Source organism: Lepidochelys kempii, chromosome 3 (genome assembly GCF_965140265.1).
Source record: "Lepidochelys kempii isolate rLepKem1 chromosome 3, rLepKem1.hap2, whole genome shotgun sequence".
Taxonomy (NCBI): domain Eukaryota; kingdom Metazoa; phylum Chordata; order Testudines; family Cheloniidae; genus Lepidochelys; species Lepidochelys kempii.
Window position 1 is genome coordinate 146,565,726 of NC_133258.1, and position 15,923 is coordinate 146,581,648.

At 38.9% G+C, this 15,923-nt stretch overlaps 1 protein-coding gene across 2 annotated transcripts in view; it reads left to right on the forward strand.

Moving 5' to 3' along the window:
• Nucleotides 1-15,923, forward strand: part of TTC27 (tetratricopeptide repeat domain 27) — a 185,134-nt gene that overhangs the window by 53,257 nt on the left and 115,954 nt on the right. For both annotated transcript variants that reach the window (XM_073338420.1, XM_073338421.1), the window contains exons 6-9: nt 530-694; nt 3,796-3,932; nt 8,245-8,357; nt 12,707-12,773. In XM_073338420.1, coding sequence (XP_073194521.1) covers nt 530-694; nt 3,796-3,932; nt 8,245-8,357; nt 12,707-12,773 — 482 coding nt within the window. The remainder of the gene's footprint in view (nt 1-529; nt 695-3,795; nt 3,933-8,244; nt 8,358-12,706; nt 12,774-15,923) is intronic.

Sequence of the window (15,923 nt, forward strand, 5' to 3'; positions counted from 1 at the left end):
TACATTGTAAAAATATCACATCGGTTCTAAATAAAGCTGAGCTCATTCCCTGAACACGTTTCCCATGACACGGTAAATTGGAGAATGAATCTGATTATAAAAAGGTAACATTAAATAGGCTTGTCTCTTTCACCAAGAGGATGTCAAGTGATTGTCTACTTGCAATAAATCGGTAAGATACCAGTCCTGTGTAGCTTTACTGTCAAATATAAAAGAGGAAGATTGAACTGTCCTTCATTTTTATCATATAGCTGATAAAATGTTTTTGTGTGGCTGTCCCCACAGAGGAAACTTTTTAAGAAATTTCTTAAATAAATGTATATCTTTTTAAAAGTTCTGATTTAGATTCAGATAACATATTAACACCCACTTCCAAACTTTTAAATTTGTGGAGATATAGAGGATGATACACCCACTGTAAGTTTAACAAACTTTCCTTTTTGGGGTTATTGTTAGTGTTTTTTCTTAGAACTTCATTCCCCTGAGGGTGTTCTGATGTCTTTTTTTCCTCTTGGTTTTTATTTTGCAGTGACAAACTTAGAGACTTTGTTCACAGATGATGAATGTTGGCATTTAGCAGTTCAGTTCCATCTTGAATGTGCCTATACATTTTTGAATTACCATGAGTATAAAAATGCTAAAAAGCATTTCAACGCAGCTAAAGACATAACCAAACTACAGATTAATTTGACAGGTAAGTTTTTGTTTACAAATATTATGAAAATGTGCTTTAAGTAGCCTTGTATGGCTTGACTTTTTTTAATGGCCAAGAAAAAATAGAAGTGAGGTAATGTTTGGGAAATGCTTGCTTGTTAAGGGCAACGGTTCATTTTAAGTGGAGGGAAAGGGATTGATTTTTGAGCTTGTAGCATATTCTGAATTTATATTGGTATCTGTACAGTTACATTTTGTGCTCCTGTTCTCTTGTAAATAGTGCTGAGAGGGTGCAGAAGGAAAAACTAGAATCAACACATCCACTGAGATACTTAGTGTTGTATTGTGATTTCATTTCTAAAAGCACCACTTCCTGAAAAACTGCAGAATAGTAGGCAGTCATTGTTTGTTGTGAAACATCATTGTAATTCCTGGAAGTACTCATGTACAACATGGAAGATGAAGAGTGTGTACACAGACTATAAATAGTAGTAACAAATGGCACAAACAGTCACTTAACCCTCTTGCTGTTGGAAAATTAGCCTTCTTTTCTGTGTCTTGTAATTCTATAGCAAGGGCAATGGATTTTATTACATGGTTTTTTTTCTTCTGTGTATCAATAGTTTATTCATGATTATGAAAGAAGATGTAATGGTAACTCCAGAAATACTATAGAGGAAATGGAGAGGACTGGGAACAGAGGGAAAATTGCCCAAACTTGTAAAAATGTCATATCTACCACAATAAGACAAGATCTTAAAAATATCTGTCTCCACATCAAATTGACCAAGAAAATTATGTACAATATTCATAGTAACCTTAGTTACAATCTTTTAACACATGGTTTTCTTGGTCAGAACTAGAATACCATATCCAATATATGAAATCTAAAAAGTGTATCAAGCGAAGTCATTCACCAGGAAGGAAAAAAGATTTTATTTTGGTTTCTTTACGTGGTGGATGGTAATCTTTTAAAATCAACTTTCACCATGTGAGGAACTGCTTCATGTATTACTGCATTAGGACACATCCTGATATGTTTCTAATATTCAAGCAAATTCTTAGTCAATGAGTCTCCAGATCTGGCTGGTGGCGTGCTTCAAAATTTTGGACATAAAAATTGAAACCAATAACTGTTGGTTAGACTATAACGATGAAACAAGAATGCATGGAGTCTGGATGGCTCAGAGGATTGGTAATTTGATTCAGTCTCACCTCTGTGGCACTGAATTGAGTCTAGTCTATTTTAGTAGGATGCAAAAGTAGTTCTGAAGACTGTTCAGTGCCTATATAGTGGCATCAGTCCAATTTGTAATGAACAGCTGTTGACATCACAGAACACACTATCCTGTCTTTTGGCAATGTTGACAGACAGGACAAGAATCGATTGGCTGTAGAAACATGGAAATTGAATTATCTTCACAAACCTCCGTATGAATTGATTCCTCAGAGCAAGGCTTGGGCTTACTGGCTGGGCTGTACAGAGAATCTTGAACTTCTGTTGCCTCTATTTATACCTCATACCATAAATATAGGATTTCCCAGCTGTAAATAGGACACTTTTTGTGAACATTAAGTTTACTTATAAGTCTTTAAAAATGTCTCATAATGTAAATAAAATAATTTTTTAAACCTAATTTTTCACCTGCATATTTCATTCATATCTGGGTCCAAAAGGAAAATCTTGTGTACTTGTTAAACTAATTGTAAATATATTATTTAGAAACTGTCTTCTTCCCATTTTTCTTCAAGCAGTATATTCACAAGGTTTTTTTCCTCTTAAAACTTAATTTTAGTAATCCTTTAATAAGAACGATGGGTGCATATTGAATGTCCTTATGCAACGTTCATTATGCACTGCGGAAAGTAATTCCTAAAATCATAAGACTTCTTTCCACATAATTTGGAATTAAGTCCCCGACTTTCTAACTGGCTCCACACTTCCTTCGTTGCCCTCTATTTTAAGGGATCAGTAATTTCCTAATTGGTCTTTGATACAAATTGAATAGCATATTCTTCTTTCAGAGCTCTAGTACTTTAAAGATTAAGTAGTAAATGGTTACAAAGCTGGTTGCAATAGATTTTGAATATATGAAAATGTAATATATGCAATTGATGCTACAGCCAAGACATGACATTCTGTTACGTTCTAATATGGACTGTACTACAAACTTGATATTCTAAAGTGGTTTTGCTAAAGTTAATTCAAATTGTTTTCAGTTCATGTATTTAAAAACATAATCAGTGTCATATGGTGTGAGACTCAGAACATAAAAGTTTAACAAGTTAAGGGACAATAAAACCCCAGCAATGACAGTTGATTTTTGTCAGCTGTTGCTTGATTTTACCTAAACGGCTATACCTGTTTTTTCTTAATAAGGGGCGTTAGGGAAATAACTCATTCAAATGTAAAGATTTAAACTAGAAAAGCTATTGTTAAACGGAAAAAATAGTTTGCTGCCCTTGATATATGTGTGCTTTTAATTACTACTTTAGCCAGAGGTTAGGATAGCCCTAGAAATGAATTCTGGTGATCATGCATTTCTCTCAACTAGCGAGACTCCTAAAAGTATTGTGGTTTCTCTCAGTAAATCTATCAGAAGGGTTACAAAGGATGTCTAATGTGAAGGCAAATGAAATGAACATGTGGGGATTGTTGGCATTCTAGACAAACTTACTTTGACATTCATGTTTTGGCTGGATAGTAGGAATGTTGCATCAAAAAAATTCTGGTTTAATATGAAACGTGCAACCTCCCAGCAGATACAATTTTAAAGCTTTTAAGAAGAATTTCATTAAAAAAAATGAAATATCAAATCATTTTTAATGACTATAGTCTTTATTCACTGAACAGTTTTTCATCATGAAAAATAAATATGGTGGGGGTCGGGTTGTTGGCTTTTTTGTTTGTTTTAAAGAAAAGGTGATAGTCCTCAGACAGAGTCCAGTGGTGACCTCTGAATTTTAAAGTCCAATATTTTAAGAACCAGGGTTAGAAATAAATAAAAAATGCTCTTGGATTTTGTGGGTTAGTTCTCATTTTGTTTTTATTTTACATGAAACTTGTAAGTAAATACATGTTCCAGGCGGTGTTGGAGATCCTGATTCCTCTTAATAGTAATAAATCTTAATTTTCTGTAGGTGCTTTGGGAAAAAGGACACGATTTCAGGAAAAGCATGTAGCACAACTTATACTTGATGTCCAAAGGAAAGATGATGTCGTCCTTTCTCACCGTGAGCTAAGCCCAGCACCAACTGCTCTGGAAAATTTAACAAAGGTATGCACTGGAAATAAATTGTTCTTTAGTAGTTCACGATTTTTAAAACTCATTTGAACACACAGCAAAGCTTCTCTTCTGGAACATTTGTGGAAAGGGGTCAGAATGTGAGTAGGATGGACTTATTTGTTCTGAAAAAGTTTTGATCATGATTTTGGGACTATTAGTGGATTTACTTGGTTTAATTTGTTTATTGTGAATGTTGAGTTTTGTAAAGGACATCCAGAGCTTAGGACAGGTGCTTCTATTATCTGTTTTATAAATCTAAATAAATTACAAATAAATGTATATAAATCCCTAAGATTGGTTGTATGACTTTAGTGACTGTCTTATTCCATTTGATGCACAGAAATTTTCATGTGTAGATCATATCCAGAAGTTGTGATCACATACTCACTTGGCATACGTTTTCCTCTTAAACTCGCATAGTGCACAGATAAAGAAGACTGTTATTTAATTTAATAATGTTTTAAAGAAAATACACCTATTAATCAGGCCTCTGTCCCTGCCCTCATTTCCTTCTCCCTGAGAGACACACTTTGGACCCTTTCATAGCCCAAAATGGAACTACTGAAGCTCACCTGGTCATCAGAAATAACACACTATTACCATGTAGGTTTCTAGCATCTGATGCCCTGTCTCTCACACTTTAGAGTAGAACTAGCATTAAATGGCTAGGGGCTAAATCTTTAGAGGGGCAGAGCAATTTCCACTGACATCCAAAAATCCTTCTGGGGTACAGGCCTGACCAGTAAACGTTGTATCAGTGCCTGTCATGCACCCCTAGGTGCCTCAGAAGGCTTTGCTGCTGTTGCTCACAGCCATCCAACCAGCATGTAGCTCACACCTTGAGTGTCTGTGTATAGCGGCAGGCCCTGGTCTGGCAGCTCTGACTCCAGCAGCCTGCCAGCAACACATCAGTCACACTCTGGCTTCCTTGGTTACTACTTGCAGGCTGACCCAACACATTCCTACTCCCAGATTTTCACTAAAACATGTGCTTTGCAATGTCTAGCCCTCTCCTAGACAGTTCATTGCCCCTGTAAGGAATCAATATTCAACAGTTTGTTACTTTAACTTGAGTTATCAAACAGTTCAGTTTAAACACAGCGCTGGATTGGTTTAGAGTAAAAATAAAACAAGTTTATTAACAAAAGAATAGGATTTTCAGTGAATTCAAGTATAAAGAGATAAAGTTAAAAATGATTATAAGCAAATAAAAGCAAAAACAAGTGTCTAAAAGTCAAAAACTTAATCTAGTAAATTTTGGTTCAAGAGGGCCTTTCTCATCCACAATCTTCCAGCAAGACGATGGCTGACCCTTTCCTCAGTCAGGATGTCTCCCAGAGGCCCAAAGGTGATGGTGCCTTTGTTGTCTTAGGTGAAAGAGAGAACTTGGGATTTTCCGCCCCTTTCTTTTGTAGTCCAGTGAACATTTAAAGTGGATTCATGTGAAGGTTACCCTTCAAAGTAAAGTTTATACAAGTGGTAAGGAAGGCAACATAAAGTCTGGTGGTGAAGGAGCCTCCATGCTTTTTCTTCCCCACCTGTGTTAGCTGTGTATAGTGGCAGGCCCCGGTCTAGCAGCTCTGACTCCAGCAGTTTGCCAGCAACACACCAGTCACGTTCTGGCTTCCTTGGTTACTACTTGCAGGCTGACCCCAACACACTCCTACTCCCAGATTTTCACTAAAACATGTGCTTTGCAATGCAAACAAATTGTGCTGTTTCCTGCCATCGTCTCCTAGGGTTGCCAACTTTTTAATCACAGGAAACCCAACACCCTTGTCCGACCCCTTCCCCAGGGGCCTGTCTCAATCACTCCATCCCCCGTCCCTCTGTAGCTCGCTCCACCCCACCCTTGCTCACATGTTCATTTTCATTGGGCTGGGGCAAGGGGATGGTGTGTGGGAGGGGGTGAGTGCTCCGACTGGAGATGCAGACTCTGGAGTGGGGCCTGGGATGAAGGGTTTGCAGTGCAGGATAGGGCTCTGGGCTGGGGCATATTTTCTATAAAGATTATTACATAGCATGTAGGGTGTGAATCCAGGGACTGCTTTCAGTCACACAGAATAAGTATGGCAAACATTAAAAGGCACTCCATGCGTGTCTAGGATTGTGGGGGGAAATGTACAATATTATACTGTTTGAGAAATAGTCTATGATTATGTGATTCAGCCTTGAAAAACTGATAAGTAAAAAAAAAAATAAAACAGCTCAGGCACAAAATTTGCTTGTCTGTCCTTTCATTATTTTCATCTTATGGTTATCATTCTGGCATTTTACTCACCCATCAAGTAAGATGACTTGCATGTCCAAAAAAAGCTTGTTCCAGGAGTGTGGGCAAGTAGAATTTCTTAATGCTGAAAAAATTAAATACTATATCATAATGCATAAAAGTGGGGCAATTAAGGCTGTATGTAACTTCTAAATCTGGCATTTGCTGATTTTTTTTTTTTAGTGCATCCTTAAATTCCTTTGTGTTCTGTGGAATATGGAAAAGTTTACTGAACAAAAAACCTATTAATTGCAATATATGGTGAATAATAATTGTACAAAACAAAGCCAATGAAGCCATCTGACTTTGTACTTGACTAGATGCAATCAAACTAACATAGGTACTCTCTAATGCCATCTGGTGCTGGCCAGCTTTAGGCTACTTCTTTACTATGAGCTAGGGGTGTGCTTGCCCTGCTCACATACACATACTTGTGCTAACTCTCATTGAACTAGTGTGAGTCTAAATTGCAGTGTAGCAGCTGCAGAAGCACATGAAAACCAGTGGGTGAGTACTTAGCAAGGACAAGCTGTGCCTCCGCAGCTGCTATCCATGCTACCATGAGTACACTATTTGTTAGCTCTGTGAAAGCCAGCACGAGTATGTGTATTCGAATCACACCCTCATTCATAGTGTAGAGGTAGCCTTGGTGTGTTTGGTTGCATCACAAGAAAATATATTTTGTATCTCGGAACAAACAGTTTCAGACTTCTTTTTTGTTGCAGGAAGGTAGAAGAATAGAGCTGTGAGAAGGTAAATTTCAGAGGCCTTGTCTATAGTCAGATGGACGTACACAAGTTAAACTAAATCTCTTAAAATCATGCCTTTAGTTAAATAGGTGCATGATTGTGTAGAGGCAAGGCCTGAGATGTGGGGTATATGTTTAGACTCTTAATGCCATTCTGGTGTGAGGAATGTTGGATTAGTCTTAATCTGAAAACAGTCCTGAACAGCTTCTTTCGTTTTGCATGTAGTTTGTCAGCTTGGATTGTAAAAACATGTGCAAGACATGATCTAATCTCAATATAATATATTTCAATTGACCATCTTACATAAGTAAGTTAACACTAACTGAATCTGTTCAGTCAGCCTAATGACTGCTGTAATTTCTCTGGCTTGTAGACTAGAACTTGGACACTGCTTATTGATTATCTTATAATTCCTTAATGTAACTTCTGTTACGTCTGATGAAGTAGAGTCAGCTGCTCTCTTCTTAAGTGGCTAGCTCATATTGGAAGAGGATAGAATTTTTGGTTGGCTGTGTTTAGTCAATACATAGAAACTGTGATGAATACCAACATACTCTAGAAATGTACTTTCAGTATACTTTAAAAAGAGAACAGAACTGCATATTTTCACACAAAAAGCCCTTTGTTTTGAGGGAGTAGATGAATAGAACTTCTTTGTTTTATTTGACGTATTGTTGTAGTTCTAAGATTTTTGTACTTCTGCCAGTTTCAAGCTTTTTGGCCTCACGATTAAACTTCAGTTATTGACCTTATAGATTATTTTTAGGTCTTAACATTAACTTCATCATTTAAAGGGTCAGTAATCATAAAATATTGCATGTTCAGTGAGCATTGAAACAAAAACTAATTACTGAGAATCATTGTAAAATCCATCTTCTCTTGTGACAAACCATAAAAACAGTCTTTCTTGGATGGTGTTGTTAACTGGGAAAAAAAGTCAGTAAAGATAGTCATAGTTGTTGCCCTTCTCTCTTGAAGACAATATTCATTTTCCTATTAGAGCAGTGAAAATGCCCCCAGTGTCAGATCTTTGACATTCTGCAGCACAATGACTATCCTTCTAGCAAAAAAGGACTGGATGATGCTCCTTTCCACTGTTCAGACAGCTGGAGAGGTTGCTGCTAAAGAATTATAAAAGCTGATTTGCAGTTCAGTTATTTTATAAAATATCTATTGTGACATTCAAACAGTTAAATATGTTCTCATTTGATATTGGGGGCAACAAAATAAGCTAAAGGTATTACTATAATAGTTTGTATTTACTTTACAATGTGTTTTTCAACAGAATTATGATTTAAATGATGACACAGTGCTAAATGAGATAAAATTAGCAGATGCTGATCAGTACCAGTTGCCTGACCTGTGTGCAGAAGAACTTGCTGTTATCCTTGGAGTTTGGTAAGTTTATTGGTATCTTTGTTCCTTTTGTAAAATCTCCCTTGAATCTTGTGAAATGTTAAAAAATAAAATCTCAGTGAAATAAGGTCTTTTTTTTTTTTTAAATCAAGACTAGAGCATATACTAAGCTATAGTCTTGATAAAATTGCCCTCTATAACACTGATAGAGAGCTATGCACAGCTGTTTGCCCCCCACCCCCAGGTATTAATATATACTCTGGGTTAATTAATAAGTAAAAATGTAGACATATCCAACATGACTTTTTTTTCCTGTCTTGCTCGCTTAGACTGTAAGCTCTTTGAGGCAGAGGAAATGTGTAGCTGTTTGTCCAGCACCTAGAATGAGGAAAAAAGAAAAGGAGTACTTGTGGCACCTTAGCGACTAACAAATTTATTTGAGCATAAGCTTTCGTGAGCTACAGCTCACTTCATCAGGTGCATTCAGTGGAAAATACAGTGGGAAGATTTATATACATAGAGAACATGAAACAATGGGTGTTACCATACTCACTGTAACGAGAGTGATCAGGTAAGGTGAGCTATTACCAGCAGGAGAGCCGGGGGGGACCTTTTGTAGTGATGATCAAGGTGGGCCATTTCCAGCAGTTGACAAGAACATCTGAGGAACAGTCGAGGGGAAATAAACATGGGGAAATAGTTTTACTTTGTGTAATGACCCATCCACTCCCAGTCTCTATTCAAGCCTAAGTTAATTGTATCCAGTTTGCAAATTAATTCCAATTCAGCAGTCTCTCGTTGGAGTCTATTTTTTCACATTTGGGGACAATGTATACCTTCAAATCAGCGGCACTGCTGTGGGTACCTGCATGGCCCCACAGTATGCCAACATTTTTATGGCTGACTTAGAGCAACACTTCCTCAGCTCTCGTCCCCTAATGCCCCTACTCGCGCTACATTGATGACATCTTCATCATCTGTACCCATGGAAAAGAAGCCCTTGAGGAATTCCACCATGATTTCAACAATTTCCATTCCACTATCAACCTCAGCCTGGACCAGTCCACACAAGAGATCCACTTCTTGGACACTACAGTGCTAATAAGCGATGGTCACATAAACACCACCCTATACAGGAAACCTACTGACCGCTATTCCTACCTACATGCCTCCAGCTTTCATCCAGACCACACCACAGGATCCATTCTCTACAGCCAAGCTCTACGATACAAGTGCATTTGCTCCAACCCCTCAGACAGAGACAAACACCTACAAGATCTCTATCAAGCATTCTTACAACTACAATACCCACCTGCTGAAGTGAAGAAACAGATTGACAGAGCCAGAAGAGTACCCAGAAGTCGCCTACTACAGGACAGGCCCAAGAAAGAAAATAACAGAACGCCACTAGCCGTCACCTTCAGCCCCTAACTAAAACCTCTCCAACGCATCATCAAGGATCTACAACCTATCCTGAAGGATGACCCATCACTCTCATAGGTCTTGGGGACAGGCCAGTCCTTGCTTACAGACAGCCCCCAGCCTGAAGCAAATACTCACCAGCAACCACACAACAGAACCACTAACCCAGGAACCTATCCTTGCAACAAAGCCCGTTGCCAACTATGTCCACATATCTATTCAGGGGACACTATCATAGGGCCTAATCACATCAGCCACACTATCAGAGGCTCGTTCACCTGCACATCTACCAATGTGACATATGCCATCATGTGCCAGCAATGCCCCTCTACCATGTACATTGGTCAAACTGGACAGTCTCTACGTAAAAGAATAAATGGACACAAATCAGACATCAAGAATTATAACATTCAAAAACCAATCGGAGAACACTTCAGTCTCTCTGGTCACTGGATTACAGACCTAAAAGTTGCAATTCTTCAACAAAAAAACTTCAAAAACAGACTCCAACGAGAGACTGCTGAATTGGAATTAATTTGCAAACCAGATACAATTAACTTAGGCTTGAATAGAGACTGGGAGTGGATGAGTCATTACAGAAAGTAAAACTATTTCCCCATGTTTATTCCCCTTCTCCCCCTCCCCCCCCACTGTTCCTCAGACGTTCTTGTCAACTGCTGGAAATGGCCCACCTTGATTATCACTACAAAAGGTTCGCCCCCCCTACCCCCCTGCTCTCCTGCTGGTAATAGCTCACCTTACCTGATCACTCTCGTTACAGTGTGTATGGTAACACCCAGTGTCTCATGTTCTCTATGTATATAAATCTTCCCACTGTATTTTCCACTGAATGCATCCGATGAAGTGAGCTGTAGCTCATGAAAGCTTATGGTCAAATACATTTGTTAGTCTCTAAGGTGCCACAAGTACTCCTTTTCTCTTTGCGAATACAGACTAACACGGCTGCTACTCTGAAACCTACAATGATGAGGTGTTTAGGCACTATTGGAATGCAAATAAAAATTATTGTATTTCTCATCCTCCTTTTTCCCTACTGTGCCCTCTCTGAGACCCCATCATCTTTTTTATCTGTCACTGAGTTCTTGAGTCACATGTAGAGCTAGATAAAGCTCTTTGGACAGGGTATCTCTTTCCTTTGTTCTGAAAAACCTATGGTATGCTTCTCGGATGCTGTGTACATATTATATTTGTTACTCTGGAGGAAGTAAAATGGTATTCAATAAAAAATTTTAAATGGGATTAATAAAATCCCATGATCCATGAAAATTCTTTCCCAACTCTTAATTAGGTAGTTGCAGTGGATTAGGAGGATGTTCAGTGTGGTGAGAGCAAAGAAAACAAAATGTAAATATTTTAGGTACAATACTATATAACATTTTCAAGTTAAGCTTTCTCCATAGATAGATGTCAGTGAGGGAATTTATTCTGTATTGAAATTATGTTCTGCTCTGATATTAATGAAACATAAGGTTGAAAAATATAAATGGACACAATTCAGGAAATGAAAATGTTATGATTAAAATGCAACTTTAACTGTGTCCATTGTGCTTATGAGTGGTAACAATCTTTTAACTAGTTGTATATTATGTATACAAATAGTTGTATATTATGTCTATAATGTAACTGTACAATATATGCACAAAGTATAATTATTACAGTTGGAGGATAATTAGATTTGAGACCAAAAATTTCTCCCATTTGAAGTGTATAGAATTAAAGAGCATAATCACTTTTCATGTTCAGTATATAACATGAGAATTTGTGCAACTTTATCTGAAGAACGCTACCACTGTATTCTTTATACTTTGCAAAAAGCAATTATAAAGTTTCAGCGGAGAGCATTCTTTGTTTATAGTGTGATTTAGGCCTTAATATAATTTGGTGTTTCACATGGGAGTGGAATTATAACCCTGTTGTCTCCTTTTGTATTATTGATGGACTTCATATATCACTAGCATTACATTATGGGATTTGGTGAGCTATTCTGAGTTGTTCATGTAAGAAATGTCCAATTATTTGGAGTTGTGTACCCATTTCCTTCTTTGGCTTTACAGATACATCCTACTATGATTAATATGCTTGCCAACTCTCATCTTCTGCTCTGTTTTTGGCTTTTCCCTTGTGTTTGCTCACTATGGCTTGCTGGCAGCTTACTGGACAAGGAGCCCTCTGTCAGTGCTCCTTGACAGATTGAGAGGAGGTTGCAGGTTCCAGAAATCTTTACCTTTTAGTACTTCTCCTTTAAAGGTTATGGAGTTTTTCTTTTTGAAGAAGATTGTGTCCAATTACCCATGGATCAGTAATCCAAACATAAACAAGTTCCTGGAAAGACAGAAAATGGATTTAAAATACTGGCTTAATATAGCTCAGTTTACACTGCTTATAAGCTTAAACGAGATAAAGTATCTTGGCTTGTTTACAGAGAGAGTGAGTGGATAAAAAAGACAACTAAACGCATAACATCCCTTGAAAGTAATCCCTTTCTCTGACCACTTTCTTTCTCTTTGTGTCCCCCTTGACACACTTATTAAATCCTTTCTCTAGTTCTCCCAGTTTTCTGAAGGCAAAGAGCTATAATAGAAGTTCATACAACAGTTTTGCTCTCCACCCTCTAGAAGGTGGCACTAAGGAAGAGAAAACAGTGATTAATGGCCACTTTGAAGGGCCTTAACAACCTATCTCTTGGGTACCATCTTTCGAAAACCACCTTGACAGGATGTAACATACCCAAATATGGGTTTTTTTTCTTTTTTCAATTATCTGACTTAAGGACAAAGGCTCAAACCCTCTGTTGCACATACATAATAAAATATTTTTTATTCATAACATTGTTTTCTAGAAGATGTTTTTAGCTTTTTGCAAATTTGAGAAGCATGCTTTATATATAAAGATTGTACCCATTGAACTGAAATTATTTTGTGTATACTCAAATAATTCTTGTTTCACAGCATAGATTTCCAAAAGAACAACCCAATACACAAGCTAACTGAAGAGGAGCTTTCAGCATTTACATCAGTAAGTAACTTATCTCTGCTTTTTACTATATTTATATGTTCCTTCAACTTCTCTAAGTGAAGTACTAAGCTGCGACCCATCAGCTATTTTGGTGAAATTGTTTATGAATAAAAACTAATCTGGTTTTGGTCTGTTGCGTCCATAATTATGAAAAAGCACATTCATTCTCTCTCTCATATCAATGCTGAAATTCAGCCTTGTTTGCTTCACCAACTCTGCATTATGAAGTTTACATTTAAAAAACCCCAAATGCTATTTTCATTTCAATGTCTTTTACAAACATTTAATGAGAGAATTTCTGATGATTTTAGATTTAGATTCCCTACTCAGAGTTGAAATGTAATGATACAGGTCAGGCCCTTATAACAAATTCTTCACATTGATTTAGTTCTGAAAGTACTTCCCTACCTTGTGAGCATCTAATTCTCAAGAGTCTTTTGTAAACTAAATAGTATAGTGCAGTCAGAAACAGTATTCTGATCCTTGCGAAGCCTTAAACACAGGAGCGTACATATTCTTTTTTTGGGGCTCAACTGAACTGAAGTAATTGAAAGCCAAATAAGTATTGTTTACACATTTCTTTAGGATAGTTTCTATCTGTTATATTTGACTTATACTGAAAGTGAAGGATTTTGTAGAGTGCTTTAGAGTGGCCCACTAAATCCAGGTTTTAGCATTACTACTCTGTGAACTTGTTCTGTGTTCCATTGTCAAGGTTCATCAACATTTCTAAGTCTGTCATTTGTGGTGGGTGGGGAGACTTTATTGAAATATTCAAAATTATAATAGTATTGTGAAAATTTATTAATCAGTAGTTGTCCATTAGTTGCTTTTCTGAAGTCCAGGGTCCATATTCTGCTGTTCTCCTTTCTTCCTTTTGTCAGGATCCTGAACTTGACCATCTCATGGTTACTGCTGCCCACCTTCTTCTAGTTCCCCTACCAATTCTTCCCAGTTTGTGAGCAGCAGGTCAAGAGGAGCACAGCCCCTCATTGGTTCCTCCAGCACTTGCATCAGGAAGTTGTCCCGAACACTCTCCAAAAACTTCCTGGATTGTCTGTGCACTGCTGTATTGCTCTCCCAGCAGATGTCAGAAGTCCCCTATAAGAACCAGGGCCAGTGATCTGGAAACTTCTGTTAGTTAGCTGTCTGAAGAAAGCCTCGTCTACCTCATCCTCCTGGTCTGGTGGTCTATAGCAGATGCCCCCCACGACATCACCCTTGTTGATCTTGCCTCTAAACTTAACCCAAAGACTCTGAACAGGCTGTCCTCCATTTTTCATGCTGGAGCTCTGAGTAATCATACTGCTCTCTTACATACAGTGCAACTTCTCCACCTTTTCTCCCTTTTCTCAGCATGACCACTGTCACTTGAACTAAACTAACTTCAGATTAGATAACTCAAGTTAATTCTGCAGTGAAGGTTAATCTTATTAGGGTATGTCTACAGTACGAAATTATTTTGAAATTATTCTATTTGAATTTTCAGAAGCTATTTTATACATTCAGTCTTCTGAGTACCCACTAAAGTGTGTGAATTCGGCAGATTGCGTCCACAGTACCAAGGCTAGCATCGAATGTCAGAGCAGTGCTTTGTGGGTAGCTATTGCACATTTCCCACAGTCCCCGCTGCCCATTGAAATTCTGTGTTAAGCTCCCAGTGCATGGTGGGGCAAAAACATTCTTGCAGGTGTTTCTGGGTGTGTGTCGTCAGAAAGCTACAGCAGACAATCATTTCGCGCCTTTTTGGCTTACAGATGCCATACTGCTTTCAGCGGACGGTGCACCGCTGCTCTCCTTCTACTATGAATCCACATCTCCAACTCAACTTTGCTTGGCCATCGTGAACCGAACAGCACAGCTTCCGCCGCCAACTCTGGTCTCCTGCTATTGTCACACTTTGGAGCTTCTCCATGTTGTCTGTCCTGGGTTCCACCTCCATGAAAGCCACAGAAGACAACCATTTTCCGCCATTGTTCGGCTACCGTGAACCAAACAGCACAGCTTCTGCTGCCACTCTGCTCTCCTACATTTCGCACCCTTTTTCCAGGATTATCTGTCCAGGCGCCATAGCCATGGAGCCCAATCAGATCTCCGCTGCAGTTTTGACCATTGTAAATACCTCGCGCATTATCCATCAGTATGTGCAGAACCTGCAAAACCGGGCGAGGAAGCGACGACAGCGTGATTACTACAGTGATGAGGACATGGACACAGATGGCATGGCATGTGGCGATTGGGAGATCACGGTGGTGTTGGGCCAGGTTCATGCTGTGGAACGCCGATTCTGGGCCCAGGAAACAAGCTAAGACTGGTGGGACCGCATAGCGTTGCAGGTACAGGATGATTCCCAGTGGCTGAGAAACTTTCGTATGTATAGGGCCACTTTCATGGAACTTTGTGACTTGCTGTCCCCTGCCCTTAAGCGCAAAGACACCAAAATGAGAGCAGACCTCACAGTTGAGAAGTGAGTGGCCATAGCCCTGTGGAAGCTTGCAACACCCGACAGCTACCAGTTAGTCAGGAATCAGTTTGGAGTGGGGAAATCTACTGTGGGGGCTGCTGTGCTGCAAGTAGCCAACACAATCATTGACCACCTGCTATCAAGGGTAGTGACTTTGGGAAATGTGCAGACCATTGTGGATGGCTTTAATGCGCTGGGGTTCCCTAACTGCGGTGGGGCGATAGACGGAACGCATATCCCTATTTTGGCTCCGGCACACCGGAGCGGCCAGTACATAAACTGCAAGGGGTACTTTTCCATGGTGCTGCAAGCACTGGTGGATCACAAGGGACGTTTCACCGACATCAACGTGGGATGGCTGGGAAAGGTGCATGAAGCTCACATCTTCAGGAACTCTAGTCTGTTTGAACAGCTGCAGGAAGGAACTTACTTCCCAGACCAGAAAATTACTGTTGGGGATGTTGAAATGCCAATAGTTATCCTCGGGGACCCAGCCTTAACGCCATGGCTCATGAAGCTGTACGTACAGCCTGGACAGTAGTAAGGAGCAGTTCAACTATAGGCTGAGCAAGTGCAGAATGGTGGTAGAATGTGCTTTTGGATGTTTGAAAGCACACTAGCACAGTTTACTGACTCGGTTAGATCTCAGCGCAACCAATATTCCAGTTGTAATTGCTGCTTGTTGT